Source organism: Cariama cristata, unplaced genomic scaffold, assembly GCF_000690535.1.
Source record: "Cariama cristata isolate BGI_N322 unplaced genomic scaffold, ASM69053v1 scaffold3718, whole genome shotgun sequence".
Taxonomy (NCBI): Eukaryota; Metazoa; Chordata; class Aves; order Cariamiformes; family Cariamidae; genus Cariama; species Cariama cristata.
In genome coordinates this window covers 1-20586 of record NW_009630460.1, presented here as the reverse complement: position 1 = coordinate 20586, position 20586 = coordinate 1, and the positions used below count along the sequence as shown (strand labels likewise).

At 37.2% G+C, this 20586-nt stretch overlaps 1 protein-coding gene across 1 annotated transcript in view; it reads left to right on the top strand.

The window, feature by feature from the left end:
- Positions 1–19763, top strand: part of LOC104157138 (centromere-associated protein E-like) — a gene marked incomplete at both ends in the record, with an annotated part of 40588 nt that extends 20825 nt beyond the window's left edge. Inside the window, 20 exons of the mRNA XM_009705528.1 lie at positions 723–944; positions 2104–2266; positions 2478–2695; positions 3719–3856; positions 4768–4968; positions 5051–5197; positions 6708–6920; positions 7423–7632; positions 8159–8368; positions 9183–9404; positions 9816–10019; positions 10617–10729; positions 11251–11348; positions 11915–12077; positions 12519–12781; positions 13691–13774; positions 14348–14427; positions 18058–18138; positions 18754–18822; positions 19685–19763. Of these exons, the coding sequence (XP_009703830.1) occupies positions 723–944; positions 2104–2266; positions 2478–2695; positions 3719–3856; positions 4768–4968; positions 5051–5197; positions 6708–6920; positions 7423–7632; positions 8159–8368; positions 9183–9404; positions 9816–10019; positions 10617–10729; positions 11251–11348; positions 11915–12077; positions 12519–12781; positions 13691–13774; positions 14348–14427; positions 18058–18138; positions 18754–18822; positions 19685–19763 (3178 nt within the window). The remainder of the gene's footprint in view (positions 1–722; positions 945–2103; positions 2267–2477; positions 2696–3718; positions 3857–4767; positions 4969–5050; positions 5198–6707; positions 6921–7422; positions 7633–8158; positions 8369–9182; positions 9405–9815; positions 10020–10616; positions 10730–11250; positions 11349–11914; positions 12078–12518; positions 12782–13690; positions 13775–14347; positions 14428–18057; positions 18139–18753; positions 18823–19684) is intronic.
- Between the last annotated feature and the right edge of the window lie 823 nt (positions 19764–20586).

Sequence of the window (20586 nt, the reverse complement as noted above, 5' to 3'; positions counted from 1 at the left end):
AGAAACGGAGCCAGTGAAAAGATAATCAAATGCAATTTGACCTGCAAGCTACAACCTGTACTTATAACTAAACATGCCTTAGTGCTGAATGATGGAATAGTATTTGGAATTGATACAGCTCTTTGACTTCAATGCATGTTCCAAGTATTAAAACTTTTCCATTTCTCATAATGTCTTTTAGCTATGTAACTCTGAAGATACTTGAGCAACTAAAAGGCAGTTTAGCTCATTCTGTAACTTGCTGCACTATTATAAATTTCTTGTCTACTTACTATTTTCATGTCTGAAGCTATTGTGGCTCTTAGGAAACATTAATGTTTGTTAGAATCAAGACTATCTGCTGTGGATACAGCAATGGAGTAATTTTTATGGAGTTATGGCCTGTAGGTTTTTACATGCTCACTTTTGTCTACCAATGAGACAGAAGCACTGAAATTTGGTTGACTTTTAAGCAAAATTGTTACTGCTATCGCAAGCAGAGAAAGATGTAAACTAACGGAGTTGTCTTCTGTAAAATAATCGAATTACAACCACCCATATGTACAGATAGCGCTTGTGAAATATGATCCTATAACACTCTTAAATCAGAACCTGATTACTGGGACAACAAAATTTAATAAAATTAGAATGTTACTGTTTTTTTCCAAACTAACCATCAAATTACTTCTACCCATGCTAGAGATAATTAGAAATATTAATACTGTTCTTATTTGTTCTTTCAGCTCGCTGAAGTAACTGAAAACCTGACTCATGTCTCTTCTGAATGTGGCAAGCTACTGGCAGAAAAAGAACAAATTGAAAGAACAATGAATGAGCATATCTGTCAGCAGCTTGAGAAAATCACTTTCCTTAACCAGGAGAAAGATGAGCTACAGCAAATGGTAGAGACTTGCAAAGCAGAAAGACATCAGTTAGAGGCTGACTGTCAGGAGAACAAGGACAGAGTATGTATAAAATGTCTTAAAAATAATCATTTAAGAGAAGTTGTGCCGCTGAATTATTTTGGTCATGAAGCCTTCTATTCAGTATCTCCTCCTCTCCCTTTGCTTGTTCATAGCAGCAGTTTACTAATCCAATCAGGATTTTGGAATCTGTCTTTTTTTTTTCTCCCCCTATCCCCTTCCTGCCCTTCTGGTGACTGCGCTGCTCCAGGTTGAGGCACAGTTTTGTCTGCCGCCTGCTGGGCAAACACTCCCCAAGTTCCTGTCCCATCTTTCAGCTACGGTGCCTTTGCATTTAGCACTGAACAGTAGAGGTAATCCCGGTTCACTGATGCCTAAGACCTTAATTCTCCTACTGCTTCAGCTCATTCTGGATTGATGAAGAGAAAGCTAAACCCAGAAAAGAAACAGATTAGCTGTCCTATTTCTCCTTCCTGATGTCTTATTTTGCGGCAGACTAGTGACTGCAATATTCCAAGTATTTGCATGAAAAGTGTACTTATGTTGACACACTGTTTCAGACAAATTCATTCTGATACCTAGTTAACAAAAATCAAGCTGACAACTTCTAAAGTTAAAAGGAAGTCTGGTAGACTTTTTTTTTCCTAAGAGAAATTCTGCAAATTAAGAAATATGAAAGCTTTATGAATTTAGCAAACCTCAGGTAGAACAACTGATCTTTAAGTATGTATTGCCCAAATAATTTAAGAACTAAAGTTGGCAAACTAGAATTATCAAATCTTTCATTTTAAATTTACATCTTGCTACTAAACAATTAGACAAATTGTTCCTGCAACTGGTGGCAGTTGCCACAAGAATAAGGGTATCTTTCATGGTGGGGTGTTTTGTGGGTTTTTGTTTGGTTTGTGTTTTTTCAAATGGTCATCTACATAATCTGTTCCCTGTCCACACTTTTCCCTTTCCTCTTTACTTCTGGCTGCTTTATTTTTTTTTCAACTGATAAAGACTATTTCTAAAGACTGTCTTCCTTTGGAGTTCTTAAACTAGGCATGGGGGAATGACAACTGAGGGTTTTTTCCTAAAGTAAAAGACTGATAGTTCTCTCATAGAAATTCAAATGCTTTGACTTATTGTTCTTAACTCCTGATAAGCAAAACTTAGTCCTACTGAGTGAACATCCACGTAATGCCTTGTTCTGCAGTCTTTAAAACTTCTGACAGAAGTGGAAAATCTTCAGGAACAACTAAGGCATCAGAAAGAGCAAGCTGATATCCAGAAGAACATGCTAGCAAATGGAGAAGAGAAATTGCAAAATACTGAAAAAAATCTAAATGAAGAAATAAACAAACTGAAAGAAAAGGCAAGTACAGAAATAAGAAAGTCTTAGAAATAATTTAGAGGATGTTCCATCAAGGACTTGTTAGAATAACAGGTATTTCCCCCATAATAATTTGTGCTGCTTTATTGGTCCAATAGATAATGTCATGGTAATACAATTTAGCAACAGAGGAAGAATTTTTGCTAATAGTTATGTGTTAATTTTATACATTTCTAAAATATTTTTTTAATAGGTAGTCAAGTTGAATGAGGACTTAAATTTGGTAACTGAGGAAAGGTACCAGCTACTGGGAGAACTGAAGGAAAAGACTGAGACTGAAAGCGGTAAACTTCAGCAGCTGGAGAAACAGTGTGATTTATTAGCACAAGAGAGAGATCAGCTCCAGAAAGCGCTGGAAGATATTCGAGCAGAGAAGAACAAACTGGAGATTAACCTACAGGAGAGTAGTGATAAGGTGCTTTATCTCTGATTATAGTACCTATAAATGCTGGGTAGAGGAAGATGGTTAATTCTTGAAGCTGTCTTGAAAAAAATCTTTACCAGTATTAATGTTACATACTAGAGTGAAGAATATTGGCATGCTTTAATTCCTGTCTTGTGGAATGGCATTTAAAGATGTATGTAAATGCTTCTGAAAGTCTTAACTGAGGGTGCTTTATTTAGGAATAAATGAGGAACCAGAAAATACCAAAACACTTAACAGGCATTTTTTAAATGAATTTGATTAAAAGGTGTCTTTTGTAGTTGACCTCCAAAGTTTTGAAACTAAAGCTGACAAATTCTGACACTTTTATTTTCTCTTCTGGATGAGGTATATCTTCACAGCGTAAGAGAAGTGAATTGGATGGTACCCATTGAGCAGCAGTCCTTGTTCAGATATTGAGTAATCACTTCAAATATCTGTTGTTAATTCAAATCTATGGTGGGAGGAGAATCTTCTTACTATCACTACCAATATCTTCCAATTCACCTGGGTTTTAGTATCAGTTGTCTTGCTGTAAAACTTCAACTTCACTAGAAATTCAGAGGTTTAGTGAAAGGAATGCTAGTTCTATAATTATCAAAGATACTTTAACTCTACTCTGACAAGTCCAACTCCTAAAAATGTGTTAAGTAATAATTTCTAGATAGTTCTTGATGTGAACCCTACTTGGATTACATCTCTGCTTGCTGTTACTTATCTGTGTAAACAGGGATTGCAGAAAATATGTCCAAACATGTTTGTAGCATACTTCATCTAATTCTTTACGTTACTAAGGACTTATCATTATGCTAGTTAGCAGGCTTTGCTTAAGGAAAGGAGAAACTTTTAAAGACAAAACTGAACTTCTTGTATTCAAACTAAAGAAGTCTTTTTGGTGCCAAGTATTTTGATTCCTTTGAAATATTGAATGGCCTGATATGTGTGAGGTAGATTCACATGCTCAGAACTTAATTTTGTATCTGTTGCTCTGTTTTTACTCCGTTTTTACTCCAGATTCTTGAAGCCGAAAAGGAATTGAGGTGGCAACAAGAACTCCTCAGCAATGAGAAGATCAAAGCTGAGGAAAGGGAAGAACATTTGTTAAAGGTTCAGAGGCGGTCAGATATTTTGGAGGACAGCCTAACAAACAAGGTGAGGAGTTTTGGTTTTTAGTAGCTATTCTGTCTTCTGATGTTTTATCGCTGATGTGCTAAACTCTTGCTCAAGACAAATCCTATTTAATTTCTAATTCTCAGCGCATCATTTTATACAGGTGCTAAACAAGCATGAACATGGGCAAAGGATTTTGTACAAGTTTCTTTAGTGATGTTTAGAATTAGCATCTGCAACTTGGCTCAGCCTCATAACAAGTTGGGTTGGTCACTTCATTAGAATGGACACCAATTTATCCAATGTGTGCAGGCTTAATATAATAGTCAGTAATTGTACAAGTATTTATTCAGACTTTAAAAGGCACTCTGTAGACAGATTGAGCCTAAGTGGGTTTGGAATCCTTGATGCTTTGCATATTTCAAACTGTACCTGTTATTCAGAAAGTCTTGCGCTTAGCTCTTGCCAACTCAGTCTGCAGTTTTCACTTCTTCACTTTTCACCTCTCAAGCTCTTCCTTCATAGATCAAAGAGTATAATTAAGGATTGCTTCAGATCAGGAAATGTGTTACTGTTCTGTTCATTAGAGCAGATAAAGACAATTCCATTGACTATCTCTTACGCTAATCTTCTATTTCTTTCAATTTTCTTGTGATGTGGATGTATGTTGACTGCCTTTTTTTGTTTGGTCTTCAGTAAAGCAAGAGGAAACAAAGTTGACTGAAGTAGAGTTCTCTGGGTGTCATGCTATTCCTCTTCCTTTTAATTTCTTTTTCTGAGTTATTAGAACACCAGAATTATTTTTAAACTTCTCTTGCTGTTAGAGTGAGTTTTAGAGTTACTGGAAACTGTTCTTTGTATTTGACACAACTGATTTGAGTACTTGATAGGGGAGTATAGAGACTAGGACCAAATTGTAATTCTTGGGCTTTTTTCTCCACTATTGATTATAGATTCAGCAGTTAACTGAGACGCTAAAGAGTGTATCGTGTGAAAAAGACCAGTTATTGGCTGAAAGAACTAGTCACTCTTTCCAACTTAAAGAACAAATCTCATCAATTAATCGAGAAAAAGATGAGCTAGAAAAACTTCTCCGGGATATCAGCTCTGAGCGGGACCAGCTCAAGACAGAATTGCAAAGAAATTCTGAGATGGTTGGTGTTGCAAGTTGCATACCTAAGTTATTCATAACTTCTCTTCTTGAATGATACTTAAATATGTATGCTTTTATTTTAGTTTGTTGAAGCAAATGCAAAACTAGAATCTGCTCTAGACCAACTGAAGCAGAGAAACCTGACTGATAAGTCCATTCAGGTGGACCCACTGGATAATGCAGAGCAGGTGGTTGATGACAGCCTGAAGGAAAAAACCTTGAAAATTAAGGTAAACTTACTTCTCTGCTTATTTTAAGGATGCATGTAAAACCTTAATATCACTTGTCCTGGAGCGTAAACCTTGCTTCTGTGTATAATGTATAAAACTGTTTGCATATCTTGCTAAGATGCTGCAAACCATGGGACCCGTCAATTTGCTGTTGCTGTTCAGTGACCATGCATCTTGTTCTGAGAATAAATTGAACTTCTCACCTGAGACATCTCACTTGATTTCCTTACTGTCCAGCCACCCCAATGAAAATAACTAGTCATGTAGAAGTGCCTCAGCATTTTGGTTTTGCAAAATCCTCCCAAATCCCCCCTTCCATTACTCCCTGTCAAAAATTAATCTATTTCAAATAAATGAATTTCATTAAATAGCTTCTCTCCTCAAAATAGGAAGCTCTTGTAATTCCTCAGAGCTTTTGGTAATTAACTATGCTGTGTATACTTTCTCATATATGTGAGAACTACTACTAACCTACTGAAAGCCAAAATAAACCAGGATTTATGAATAATATGTATGAACCTCTTTAAGGAGTACCATTGTACTGCAGTCTGTGTTAAGTCTGTGCAGCAGATTCAGGCATCATTGTATGCACGCTAGAAAAGCCCAGAGTGCTTCAGTTAATGCCAAAAGTGGTAAAGGACCAAATTACAAAAATCAGTTATGTGTAGCTTTCTCCATTCACACTGACGTTCCATCCTACATCAGCAGTAGGGAGCTAATAATGAGTGAAGTAAACATCAGTTGATCTCTTGTAATGGCACTCTCCCCTTCTGACTTCTGTAATAAGTAAGATCATGTCTGCCTCTTTCTTGTGCAGTTTCTTCAGTATCTTGTACTTGCTCCTGTTGGACACAGGGCATGTGTTAGTTCCAGTGTGTTTACTGTGGGCTGAAGACTTAACACCAGTTGAATCCTGCTTCTTTCAACTGAGAACCAAAGGTGGAGGCAGTATGCCTAGGAAGTGTTATACTTATTTTAAAATGTATAACCTAGCTTCATTTGTGATACTTGAGTTGCAGTTTACTGAGAGTGCCTTGAAGCCTATTGCATTTCTCAGCCTGCTCGCTGCGTGCTCACATCTCCCTTTTTATGGCAGAGTGCTAGGAACAATTTCGTGATCCCTTTCTTTCAACAAAGGACCAAGTAGGTCAGCTTGGGAGCCTATCCTGAGGGCAGCCCAGCTGGCAAACTTGTGAACAGGGAACAACTTCATTTCAGGCCTGATCTACAGGTCTTGATGTGGCCAGGCGATTTAAATCATGAAAATAATTTGAACTTTTGAAATGATTTTCTGGAAAATGAAGAAATTCTCGGCTTTTGTGCCTGGCTTAGTGATCTTGTCATATTCCTGTGCCAAGTCAAAACTGAAATCTTAGTCCTAATAACTTTTCTATTGTGAAACCAATACATACCATAGGGGTTGGTCTGATGGTTTATTTTAAGCTTCTCTCTATATCTAATCACTCTTTTCCTTATTGTGACTGAATAAATTTGTTTTACTTGCATCTAGGAGCTTCTTGAGAAATTCCCAAATATAGGGAAGAAGTATGAATGTCTCTCTACAGTGTCTCTTAATTTAAAGAATGAACTGGATGGTCGGAAAGCACTGATAGCTGTGATACTGACTCGGCTTTCATTGGAACAGAGTAAACAAGTCAAAAGACTTCAAACTGAAAATGAGAAAATAAACAGTCATCTCCAGAGTTTATTGAACAAACTGAAGGTACCAACTTAAAACGCTGAATCTGTGGATGCTTCGTATTGCTTTGGTTTGGGGTTTTTTAATAAGCTCTCAATATTAACAGCTAGGATTCTATATACTCTAGCTTTGATTTTTGTGAATCCATCTCTTGTAGAAAATGAATTGCAAGTAAATGCTTTACAATCCTGGAAAACAGGAACTATTTAGTAAAGTTAATCAACCTTAGTTTTTGACTGTAGTTCATCTGCTTTGCGCAGTATTTCATTAATATTAATCTGTTTTAATTGGGAAAATAAATTTTCTTTCTGTACTCCATAATTCAAATTATGAACCCCTAAGCATGTATTTTATTCTGTATGTATGCTATATAGCATGTGTGAACCTAATTTTCTTAGTCATGTTGTCCTGGACCTCTATGGACTAGGAGAGTAAACAAAATGAATTATAAAATGTGGAATTTTAGCTGGATGCAGGGTACCATTTTAAAGCCTACTCACTGATACATCCTGTGCTTCTACAACAGTTTCTGTTCAGTCGTGTTTGCTCAAAGAAAAGAGAATATCATGCTACTGTTAACAAATATGAAATGGACTTGCTTGAGGAAAAGAGAAAACAAGATCAGCTACGAGCTCAGATTCAGTGTCTCAGGAAGATTTATTTGAACCAGAATGAAACATCTTCTCAAGAGTTAAACATCAGTGAAGTGCTGCGGAGTTTGCACTCGGATGCAGAGGTAGTATTTGAAACAATTTTCAGACAGAAAGACTTGCATATTTCAAGGCATGGGATAACGTGGTGGTGCTAATCTAATGGCATTGCTTTTGTCTATTAAGACTTCACTTTAAGGAAGGGATAGAATTTGTATTTTTTTATGCTGCTAATTTTATAATACAAAGATTCTGGTTTATGAAATGGCTCAAAATGAAATTATTGGTTATAAAATAGTGGGAATGTTATCTACTCATTTGCCCTGTCAAATACATACTACCAGATACCAAGATGACTTTTAAAACAAAGAGAAACTTTTACTAACATGCTTTTTCTTCCCTTTCTCCTTCCCACCTGCAACAGGAATGTAGACTGTATTCTCATTTTCTCAGTGGGGTGTAATTTAAGTATAGTGAAATTCCTTTTATATGATAATTAAATGCTAAAACAGACTTCCTGCAAACATTGCTTGCTAAGAGGACACAATCTATATTTAGACATGTAGTTATCAAAGCAATATTTAAACTTGGATTCCATCTTGTTTTTTAAAGAGCATTCTCAAAGATGTATCAGAAATGGAAAGCGAACTTCTGTGCATAGAGGCAGAGTTACAGCAGGAGGAAAGTGCTAGAAAAGAAACAATGCAGTTCTGGGAGGCTTGTTCAGGAACTCACTGTGATGCAGAGAAACTTAAAGAAGAGTTAAAGAAAGATAATGAAAGGCTTTTACAAGTCATTAACTTCTGGACTCCTAAAGTAAAGGTAAAGTTAAATCATCTTTAATCAGAGATGTATTTTGTGTAAGCACTCTGTAAATGCCTCTAATCTGTTAGAAAACAAAAGACAAAAAAAGGCTATTTAAAGATTATTCGTTACTATCAGCACTTATTGTATTCCTACTTGAGGATGTAGGAATACATAGAAGATTTTTTTAAAGACTTGTTTTCTCATGCATACGAACTTGGAAACCTGCTTTGTAAAAGACGTTCTAGGTAATAAATGGGGGGGGTGTTGTTTGTTTGCATCTTTAGACTGAACTTCAGAAACTGTAGGTTCAAAACTGTTATATAGCTTTGCCTGCAGAACTTGGCAGCCTGATACAATCGCTTTCTCCAAGCTTTATGCCCACAAGATTGTCTGGTCTCTTCAAACCAACTTTATCAAAACTACTTTAGCCATTTTAAAAACTCAGTTGTAACTTTTATTCTCACACCTCTTCTAAAATTAGAAAATCAAGTTATCCTGGAGGTGATTCAACCTGCCTTTCGCTCTTCTTTCTTTCTTACCTCTTGCTCCCTTTGGGGAAAAAAAAGGACAAGTGTTTTACAGGGTTAAATGTATCATGAACAGGATTTCATGAGATTTCATCTTTCTGATTATTAAATGGATTGAACACTTCTCAAAAAACAAGTTATAGGAGGGAATCCATTACCTTCTGATTAGTTGTTAGGAACAGTCTTCCTAACAAGTCTATCCTGGAAACTCCTGGTCTGTTCCTACTATTACTCCTTCTAGTAGTATTGATCTGAAGTATGAAGAGCTCATCACCCTCCTTACTTTCACTACTTATTTTCAGATACTCCTTCAGCTTTCTTCAGAGCTGGATACCAGAACTGCCAGTTATTGTGAAAATGCTGATGTTGAATCAAAACAAAGAAAAGAGAAAAGTGAAGAGTTGCTTCAGGAACTAAACACTCTTAAAGAACAACTGGCCCCTGGTGGCTCTGCCAGTCTTGCATTAGAAGAAGAAAACTACAGACTTCATAACAAATTAAAGGCTGCAGAACAAGATATAAAGGTACCAATATTTGTTTCCAAGGAAAATTTCTTTGATGCTTGTTTTCTAAGTGAGAGTACTTCAAACTGAAAAAAAGAAAAGTAAAGATTGACGGCAACTGTAAATCTGTGCCACACAATACATTGGCCTAGAGCGCACTTTATTTTTGTAGCTTTCGATTCCCAAAGTGAAAGTCTGAGCTCTTGTCTGTAACGTGATTACTTTAATTGCCTGGGTTTTGTATATAAATAGATGTCAGCTTAGAAATCCATATGAAATGTTGCCATATGTTTTTGAAGTATTGATTTTAAGTGTGATACTCTTGATGCTTCCTTTAAATATACGGTATTCACTATGTCAAACTGGAAGCTGTGCTCTTACTGTTATATCTCTTGGCATAACTACTTGTAACTGATTGATATATTTCAATAGGCTATGGAAGTAAAAATTCAGAAGCTGGAAAATGTAATAAATGAAGTAGGAAAAAATGTCAAAGAGAAAGATGACAGGATAAGCAAGTTACAAGCACAGTTAAGAATAAAAACAGAAACAAGTGAGCTCACCCAACTGCAAGCCAAATTGAATGAGACAGAGAAGTCCCTCAGAACTGCCCTGACAGAAAATCAGAGTCTTCAGGTATGAGCAAAATACGTTACTCTTCTCAAGCATGCTCTCACTCTCTGAGATCAGAGGAGAATGAGAACAACTGTAGATGAAACGTAGCTCTCTAAAGTCAATTTATTGTTCTGTATGGCATTCTTAGAGTAAAACACTCTACTTGCTTGTTTAGCATGCAGTCTCACATTCTACCAACGCCGCATTTGGAACCAAAATGTAGAACCCGTGTTATGATATCAGAAGCTAAATTTATCACTTGCATGTGATGCATTTCTGAAACATTCTAAAAAAAATATCAAATTTTTAAACTTAAGCGTGAGCTGTTTTTTCTCTAATATATTTGCATACTAGTTCAAAATTCCCAGACTTACCTGCAAAGAAGTCAACAAAACTTCCTAAAATATGGTTGCATGTAATACACCAGAGTTAGGATACGAACTAATCCAATAGTGCTAGTTGGTAATGTGGGCATTTGTACTCCAAAATAACTTCCTGCTCCTGGTCTTGTCCTGCAAAATCTAGCAGATCATAGTACAGATGTGAAGTAAGTGACCCTTGAATTCATTGCTAAGTAACAAGCCTTTCTTCATACTAAATCTTTTATTGTATTTTCAGGCAAAATTAGATAAAGGTGCTGAGTTGTACAAAGAAGAAATTGATCATCTCAAAACACAATTGGTAAAATACGATATGGAAAGAATGAAACAATCCAACTCTTTCGATAGGAAGTAAGTTCAAATTTTACCTTGCTACAATTTTTGACTACTTAGTGCTTAACTTCTACTCTTCTGTTTTGTTTTTTTTTCACAGAATAAGTAGTAAGTATTCAGCTTTAGGTGTCCTAGGTTTTTATTGTAGCTAGATTCCAGAGAAAGTAAAAACCATGTGCATCTCGGGTTGATTACAAAACTCCTTCCCTATACACCCACCAAACTTTCTCAACCAACCCATGTTCAGCCATAAATAAAATAACTGTTCTGACAAAAGAAAGCGAGGGGAAAGCAGTAATTGAAAGTACTCTCTAATTCACTGGAGAGAAAGGATACAGAGAGAATAATTCTAGTCCAACTTTTGGTTTTCTGCACTTTACCTGAAATCTAACTGACAACCTGGTTTATTTACCTGTATAACTTGGGTATGTTTGGCATTTGATAGCTCATTTGGAAATCAAGCTAACTCTCCTGCACCTGTAATAACTATTAAACTGATAATTTCTTTTTTTTCCTTCCTCCCTTCCTGCCTGTTATAGACTTGCTAATTATAAAGCTCTTGCAGAACACCAGGAACAACAGTTAACAAAGCTAAAAGAAGAACTTAGAAGAGCGCACCAAGAGCAAGATGTTACTGGTAAATTTAAGATAAATATAAGGGACTCATGTTAAACCTTCAGTTTTAAGGTTGTATGGTTAAAGTACAGACTGAGATGCAGGCCTTTTACCTTAAAGGGTACAAGGAAAATTGGATACGTTGAAAGATGAAAACTAAAGTATAAATGTTAGCTGCACATACACTGCATTAGAATCACAGCAGTTCTTGTGTTTATTCCTCCAGCCATGTTTGCACTTGTGGTGGGATAAGCTGCAGTTGTAGTAGCTCACACTGCTGCTTTTTCCTTAATTGACTGCACATATGAGTAAGTAGTTCTAGTCATAATTATGATATACCTGAAATTATAACTGTTTTAACTCTAAATGGCCCAATGAAGAATCTTTTAAGTTTCTCAATCGCTCCCTGGCAGTGTGAATGCTGGGAGGTGTGTTTGTGCATAAAAAAGAATAGCTGTTGGAATGGCAGTTGTAACCCAGTGAGGTTTTACCTAAAAGACTATAGGAAGGAATGGGCTAAAAAATAGATTGACTTGGTTTTAAGCACTGTCCAAATAACACACACATCTGTATAAAACTGTTTTCTAGTGGTGCTGGACAAAAAGGCTCCTGAGCAATCCCAAATACCCCTTACTTGCGGTGGTGGCAGTGGTATTGTGCAGAGCACACAAATACTTATTCTAAAATCTGAACAAGCTAAACTACAGAAAGAGAACTTGCACCTGAAGAAACAAAATGACCTTCTACTAAGGTAAGTATAAAGGTGATCAGCAACATGTCAAATCATTTGTTGCTATTAAACTATGTGTGTCGCAAGTGTTTCTTTCTGGAAGACCTACAGAAGTGAGTGAGTAATTTTAGATTTTTCTAAATTCTTTCACATCATGAACTCTTATTTAAAGGTATTGATTTGTCACTTATATATCTTTATGGCTTTTGAACTTTAAGTTGCTTGCTTTCATAAGAATCTCTTAAATGCTGGAAGGAATACTTAAATTGTATGTTGGAAGGAATTCTAGCTTAAATTTAAAAAATTGTCTGAAAGCAAGATACACAGATAGGGTTTTGCCTTGCCATGTCTGTGGTATGTTGTCTGAAAATATAGGAACTGTCTGTTGTCAGGTATTTTTTTCCTTAGAGGAACTACTTTGAATCTTTCTTAACGAAATGCTGGGGTTTGTTTTCTTTTCAGTAATGAGCTTCAACTGAAAGAGGAACTTAGAAAATGGAAAGAAAGAGCACTGAAATTGAAAGAACGATCCTCAAGAGAAACCACTCGAGAGACAGTACCAAGGTCTCCACGGAAGACTGTGTCATATTCCCTTAAAGAGCAAATGCCTTCACCCTCCAAGGAACCTATTGCTCAGGAAATTGTGACTCAGGACATATCAAAGCCTCTGCCACTGACTTATCCAACAAATTTCTTTGATAATTCCAACTTGGGTACACTAACAGGTATGTAACAAAGTGGTGGTGTCCTGTAAAGATTTGGAGAGGCGGAATTTAAGGGGTAGTCTGTGAGTTGAAGGTTAAATGCTCTGTACGTTCTATTTTCAGACCTGAAACTTGCATGATAACACAGTTTTCCTGAATGGTTAGCCAGCTGACTGTTGAAGGGCTGACCGGCTGCAGCTGTGAAGCTTTTATGTGCTCTACAAAGCCTAAATACTTAAATGAATCCTTCACCCCCTGAAGATTATACAAGCTGGGGTTTTTTTTCTTTTGCTGCAGTGGAAGTGTTGATGGCTGACTTTAAAAAGTGAATTAGCAGAATATCATTACTAGATAGCTGATGCTCTAAAATGTTTTGCTTTTTAACTTTTACATTGCTTAAGCACAGGCTTGTAGCAAAACTAATTAAAGTTAACTGCTGGTTAATTTTTCTAAACTTCTTCAAGATATGGTAGCCTTTAGTCTTTGATGTTGAATCTGCCAGGCTGCCTGGCTCCAGCTGCAGTAATAGCTGTTTTGATAACTTCTGCTCCTCAGCCCTACTCAGAATTTCTTATATCTGGCCTGGTGACTTCTGAGGAAGTCTCCTAGTGATCTATACTAGCATATTAATGCCACTGCCCTTGTCATTACACTTGCTTCTAAAAACTTTCAGAAGGCCCCAGCAGACATGTTGAAGAGTTCACCAGTTTTCAAGGTATTAATGGGAGACTTCCAGAAAGAATATGACTTGTTGCTGTTTCTTGTGATGGCCAGCTTGGCAATAGTACAGACTTCCTCACAACACAAAGCTCCTCAGAGGGAAGCATTGACAGTTGACTTTTAAAATACTATTAGGATTCAGTTGCTGTATTCCTTTGCTGCTTGTCTGACTGGGAAAGTGTTACTTTAATGTTCTTGTCTTCTGTGTAGATGCACGACCTGCAGGACTAGAGCCCACAGGAGAACATCTAAAGCACTGGTTTGGAACTTCAGAGAAAGATAAGGCCCCTGATTGTACCACCCACTAAAGGCCAGAATTTACATATACAAAAGATAATTGCTTCAGTTCAAAAGTCATCAGCCTCTTCCACAAATTGTGATAACAGCTCTGGTGCCTCCCTTGCTGTCTTGGAGTTGCTACTTCCCACAATTGGAAAAGAACGAGAATTGAAAAGGAGTCATGTTGCCCACAACCTGCTGATCTGATGATGTTCTACTTTGGGGTTTTTTGGATGGCAGAGGAAGAAAAGCCAATGTATTGAAGAAAAAAATGGAAACAAGAATGGATTACAAACTAATCTACTGTGAAACTTCTCAATCTTAAACTTTTCATTCTGTCATTCCTAAAAGCACACTATTCTGGGTGGTCAATATTTGTCTTCAAAGTGCTGTTGAACTGGAAAGAACTATACTTTTTGTTTCTCAGCATATGATTTTTATACTATGCTTTCTCTAAGTCCACAGAAACTGCATTTTCACCAGCATTTTAACCTCTCTATCTGCACACGGCGACTGAAGTTACTAATTTTCTGGTTATAGGGCACACAATCAAGGATTCCTCTTAAACTCCTTATAATATTTCTGCAGCTCGGCCAATTATGGTGCCAAGAGTAACTTTGCATTTTGCATCGTCTTTCAATATACTTCTAGTTCCTGTCTTAAGTTGGGTATAGGAATTTTTTTAATAGTAAGCAATGGACCTGACACTTTTCTGCTACTCTACTGAATGGAAAATGAACTGGATGGTCAGGGCTGCAAGATGGACTATTTTACTAGCCTGCTTATCTATGTTGTGAGACTTATTTCTTTGTATGTTTTGTATAAGAAGGTTTGTTTTGACAATAAACTTTATGTTAAATATTTAAAAATATTTTTGCTGGTCACTTGTGCTATGATGTAAGGATGTTGATTACGATATTCAGTGTCTAAAGACTGTCTTTTACAGTAGTCTCACCACTTCCATGTATTTTGGGCAGCTTTTCAAGATACTGCTAGGCAAAAATACACAAGTTCTAAATACTGTTACTCAGTTCAGCACTGCAATGTCTCCTTTCCTGCCAGAAGCATAGGTTATGGAGGAGCAATTTATTTCTGGACAGTGATAAGTGCAAAGCGCTAGTGTGTGTAGTGGGTTTTTTGTTTTGGCATTGGTTGGTTGGTGTTTTTTGGTTTGGTTGGTTTGTTTTTTCAGTTTCCCACTATGATTGAAAGGATTTCATTTGGCTACCTGTTTTTTATTTTAATTCCCTCTATTTTGGTGTTCTAATAAATGAATTAACTGACTTTTTCCTTCCACAAGGGAAGGGGGGAAGGTGTATATATATAGATCTACCTCTTTTATATGCAATTTCAGGGTTTTTTTTGTTAAATATTGCTTGGTTGGAGCATTTCTAGATTTGGAGACTTCTGGTGATTGAGTTGAAAAGCAGGAACCTATTGTAACAGGTCTGTGTCTGAATTCAGTTGGCATAAGGTTAGGGACAGAAAGATAAATGCTTTTAGAAAACTGAGTCATTAAAGGTTTTGTTTACTGGGAAGCTGATTTTACAAAGCCTTAGAAAGCTATCATAGTTTAGTAGGAAGACAAGATAAACTTAATATTGCTGAACTTAGTGCTTGTGTATCCCAGTTTACCCACAGAAATGGGTTTTCTGAGGAATACGTGCCCAACTGAAGTTCAGGCAGGACTCCAAATTCTTTAAGAATGCTGTCAGGGTAGCTTTAGGTCTGGTGTGAGCTTATAACTACATTAGTTTGCCCTAGAATTTTCTGGTCTGGTGATATTAACTCTGCCTTTATAAAGGTAAATTAAACCACTAGATACAGAAAGAAAACGTTAAGTTGGTAAATCACCAGTTTAACAAACCAAAACCCCACAAAATTCATCATGCAAGTATTGTTCTAGTTTGGAATTTGATAACTTACATTGCTAAAGAGAGATTGCTTGGGAAAAACATGTTTGTGGCCTTTTTTTGGTGGGAATCCTGGTGATTTCTTGAATTCCTTAGGGAAAATGGACAGCCAATGTTGGTGATCCTTTTTTTGTCCTTCCCTGTGCAGGAGAGAAACCACGCTTTTAAAATGCTGAGGTTCACTAGATGGCAGCATCTCGGTTTCAACAGGAAATTACGTTCATATAGAGAAACTTAGCAGTTAGACTACAAATCCCAACAAGCATAGCAAAGTATAAAACTTCCTTTTGTACAAAGGTCAGAAAATACAACAAGCCGTTTGAGAGCCCTTGGTGAGTGACTATACTAATACTTATTTTTAAATGCTTCATAGAATCAGTGTGGCAAATGTTAATAAAAATGGATTGTTAGATTGAAAAATGTATTTATAGTGCATTTTGCTTCCAAAGCATTAGGGTGATTTGGGGAAGTACTTGAACTGATCAGTTTGGGTTTTTTTTTTCCACTGAAAATATGTACGTGATGACAAAGAACAAGAGCGAGCTTCCTCTGCCTTGAGGGGACACTTTGAGCACATTGACATACTCAGGACTTGCTACAGTTAATAGAATCTTTCCCAGAATTTTGTGTTTGAGGAGTTGCATTTTGGAAAGCTTGGTCTGTTAGAGAGACAGTGCAACCTAGTTGTGTGTGTAATCTCATTTTGCTCGGTTAACTTGCTATTTTTTACCTGTCAATGCAAAAAGGTTATGTTAAGACAGGCCCAATTTCATATAACCTTAGGTAACCTACCATCAGAGGCAGCCAAAGAGATGTCTTTTTACTAGCCAACCTAAAAAGTGATTTTAAGGTACTGTGCTTTCCCCTAATTAGAAGTGTATCTCAGTTACTGTTTGTTTAGGAGACTGTTCTGTTGTTTTGTGCTTGCTTTCTTTCTGCGTGTGTGTGTGTCCCAGTTATGGGGGGGGAACCAACAGTTGGAACATTTCAATGACGTGAAATATGGTCTCTAACTCAGTCTGACTTTAACTAAAAACTCTTTCCATTCTAATATAAAAAAAAACACATTACCTCTTTTGATTTAAACTGCTCCAGAAGTCTGCTTTGTTGAATCTGTAACCTTCAGGGGAACATTAGTTTTGCTGCAACTTTTCTCAGGAAAAGCTGCTGGAAAAAAAAAATTCTGGTCAAAATCAGAGAAATTAATAATCTGGTTTAAGAGGTAGGACACTAAATTCAACTCAGTAATCTGAGTCACAGCGTGGATTTGAGCATCTCTAGATGACAGCATTGGTTGCTAACCTAGGGGAGATTATGGCATCTTTATCTTGACTTCACTGAGAAGTACTCATTATGTTGGACTCGTGTATATATCTAAGGACTTCAGGTTCTTGGAACACTTTTCTACACTCGTAACTACATAAACACATTTTGCTCTGTGGAGTCTAAAAATGCTGAAAGCTTTGCGTATTGGGAACCCAGTTGACAAACACCAGATACCGCACTCTGACTGGAACACAGTGACCTTCATTTTAGGCAGTTCTTTGAAACATCCTATGAAGTAGTTTACTACTTAAGTAACCAAAAATCCTACTGGAAACTTTTTTGAATCCATAGAAGTGTGAGGATGGCGTTTGCTTTTTACTTGTTTGTCTGCAACTTTACATGCTGTATTTCTTTAAACATAATGCAGCATTAGAAAGTGTGTGCTAGGGTGGAAGAGAAGAGGGCTACGTTTTGCCTTTGGCTGCTACACCTTGAGTAAGGTGGAACCACCTAGGGATTCCCTGCCGCTTGCCCCAAGCATGCTCAGTAGCTCCTTGAGAGCAAGCGAGGCAAGACAGGACAGAGCTTCATTCCTGCCTTGTTGGAGCTGGGAATCTGCTGTGCTGGAAGATTCCTAAGACAATTCAGGGCAGACACCAAGGCCGGGATACTGTGTGGAATTTATTGCAATCTAGGAAGCTGATGAGTTTGTTGCTTGAGAGGAGTAGAAGAAAGACCCGCTTTCTAAGAACACAATGGAAGCACTAGATTACAAGCTATTGGACTTCTGTTTCACCTTGACTTTTTTTCCTGTTTAAAGAAAAATAAAGTCCAGTCTCTGTTATAATAAACCTTAGCTTTTAGGCTCAAATGCCTTTTGATCTTTTTAAGGTCCTTACTTATGGGGACAAAAAAAAAGTTGAGGCAGTCCTCCCCTCAGAACCCTGGATGACTCAGGGTCACGCTGCAGCCAAACAGGACAACTTGTGGTATGATTTGATGGCAGAGGTACTCTGAATCACGTCTAGTTATTTTGGAATGCACGTGTATCTCATTCCCAGGGAGTGTTGTTGGCTCATCTTTCTGTTAACGATTCTGTGACATCTTCTCTCTGCACAGGTCAGCAGTATGGGTCGGCTTGATGGGAAGGTCATACTGCTGTCTGCAGCTGCACAGGGGATAGGACGAGCAGCTGCTATAGTAAGTTGGGAAAATGTTTGTTCTCCTGTACCTAAGCTAGGTCTCTAATGCTAGCTTGTCCAACGACACCTGCACCAAACAACTTCTAATAAACCATAGATGAAGCCAGAACTACCCAACTATTAAAAAATTCAGGGAATTATCTAGTCACTACACTGTATCATGCATTCTTTCTGCTGTTTGAATTTCTGAAAGTCTTCAGCTCTGAGTGGTGTCGTTAGGCAAGGATAAGAGCAAGATTTGAGAACACCTGCAACTGCTTTTGAAACAATATGTGGTTGGTATTGTCTGTACCTTTAATCCAATATCTCTGCTGCTTTGTTCTGGGAGAAGATGAGGATAGAAGGAATATTTCCTGTTATGAGGCTGGATGCTGCAAAGATCCTCTACAGTAAAGCCAAGATATTTTATCGACATCAATAGTTGATGTAACTAAGTCTATGCAATACGACGTACAGCATAGCTACAACGTTGGTCACAATGAGCAACTGTGAGAAAACCTTTACAAATTTTATTTAATTACTGTTAAACAGAAGTCTACATGCTTATTGACTTTCTGGTTACCTTTTAATTCTTTTTGACCAGTTCTTCCCCTGCTACTTCCTTTTTCCATAGCAGACAGAGAAAGTAATAGAGTTATCTCAGCATCTCCGTAACGTAATCAAGAAGGCTGTAAAAGCTCCTGTAAGTAGGATTTTTGCCAGACTAGTTAGTTTCTCATGCACACAGTTAAGAATGCAGAAGACTGTTGATCTTGGCACTTAGACTAAAACACTCTGTCCAAGGAGTAGGTAATTTTCCTGATGATTTCACTCTGTAAATACCCAACAAGCCACACAAGGCTGGCATGTTTAATGCCAGCATCCTCTTAAGCTGCACTTGAGACGCTTATTTTGAAGATTAGGAGCTACAGTCTGAGACGTCAGAATACTTTTGATACAGAGGTTACTTTGTTAGCGTAGCTGTTGATTTATCACTAATCACAATGCAGAGAAAGCAGGTTCTGAGGGGAGCATCAAGAATGAAGGAATATGGTTAAGTATCAAAGAAAAGTGATGCTTCTTTTAATATTGCTCTATTCCAATTATTTGAATGCAAAGGATTTTCAGGAAGTTTATATACCACCAGTCCTTTTCATGACTTGTGCCTTTACCTGTCAAATCTCTTAACTTCATTTAAATCCAGCAATACAGACAATTCTAGCCCTACACGTTTGTAACAGGATTGCTAGTGCACATGCAGCTAATAAGGGCAATAATAATACCAGTTGTCTTAGTCTGGTTACTGTTCTTACACTTTATTTATGGATTTCTTACTTTAAGGAAAAGATCTTAAATCTGATTTATCTATAGTTACTTAGTTGTCCCCAGGATGTGTGGTACCTGATGTCCATTACTCCCTGACATGCCCAGAATGAAAAGTGAGAGATCAGCTGCCTTCAGCCAGCTTCTATTTCAAGCCAAAAAGGAAACGAGAAGAAAACAGATTTTATTTCTGGTAAGATCTAGAATATCTAAAGATAAATTGCTTCTCTTGTATTCTTCAGGCTTTTGCTAAAGAAGGAGCCAAAGTCATTGCTACAGACATCAATGAGTCTAAGCTGCGAGAACTGGAGAAATATCCAGGTAAATGACCTACAGTAGGCATTAGTTCAGCTCTTGCAAGTTGTGTTGTAGACTGGCTGAAATATAATTGGAGGGTAGGGCAAACTTCAAAAGGCCAGAAAAAATGGAAAATATCCAGACTAATCCTTTAGATGTTGGCATTGCTTTATTCTATGGTGTGGAATGGCAGAGATTGGGCGTGTAATGTACTGTGACATCAGCATATCAGTGTGTTATTCCAGGCACGTGGAATAACTGAGTTTCTTGTGTCACAGGAGCAGTTGATTTCTGCTTCCCAGAATGGCACCCATTTCAGTTACCTTTTGAGATTACTAGGCTTTGCCAAACGTGGCGTGGAATGTTTTTCTCTGATCACAAGAACTAACACTCAGCTATACAGAAAGTAGATGTAGTGTCTTGCACTTCCATGGTCTGTACTTACTAAGGAATGCATGAAAAAGTTTGTGTGTCTCCAGAAACTAATTCTGCCAACAGTAGATAACCCTATTGTGTTTGTAGAAATGCTCAGCCTGAAGATTTCTTTCTTACTGATATCACAGGAACATACTTCAAGGAGCACGTTTTGCATAGCTGTGTTTCCGAATTAAGAGTGATACAAGTGTGGGACGTTATATTAAAAAATAATTTTTTCAATCTTGAAATGTAAAATAAGATTTGGATGTGTGTTACAACTGAAAATGCTTCCAACTTAATTTGATGGAAGGAAGTGGTTTTAATGACAATGAAACAGGCAAAAATGCTTTTCTCTGGCACAGCTTTTAGAGTGAACATCGATCTCTACTGACAGGAGTTCACCACAAGCAATCCCTTTGTAATCCTTTGG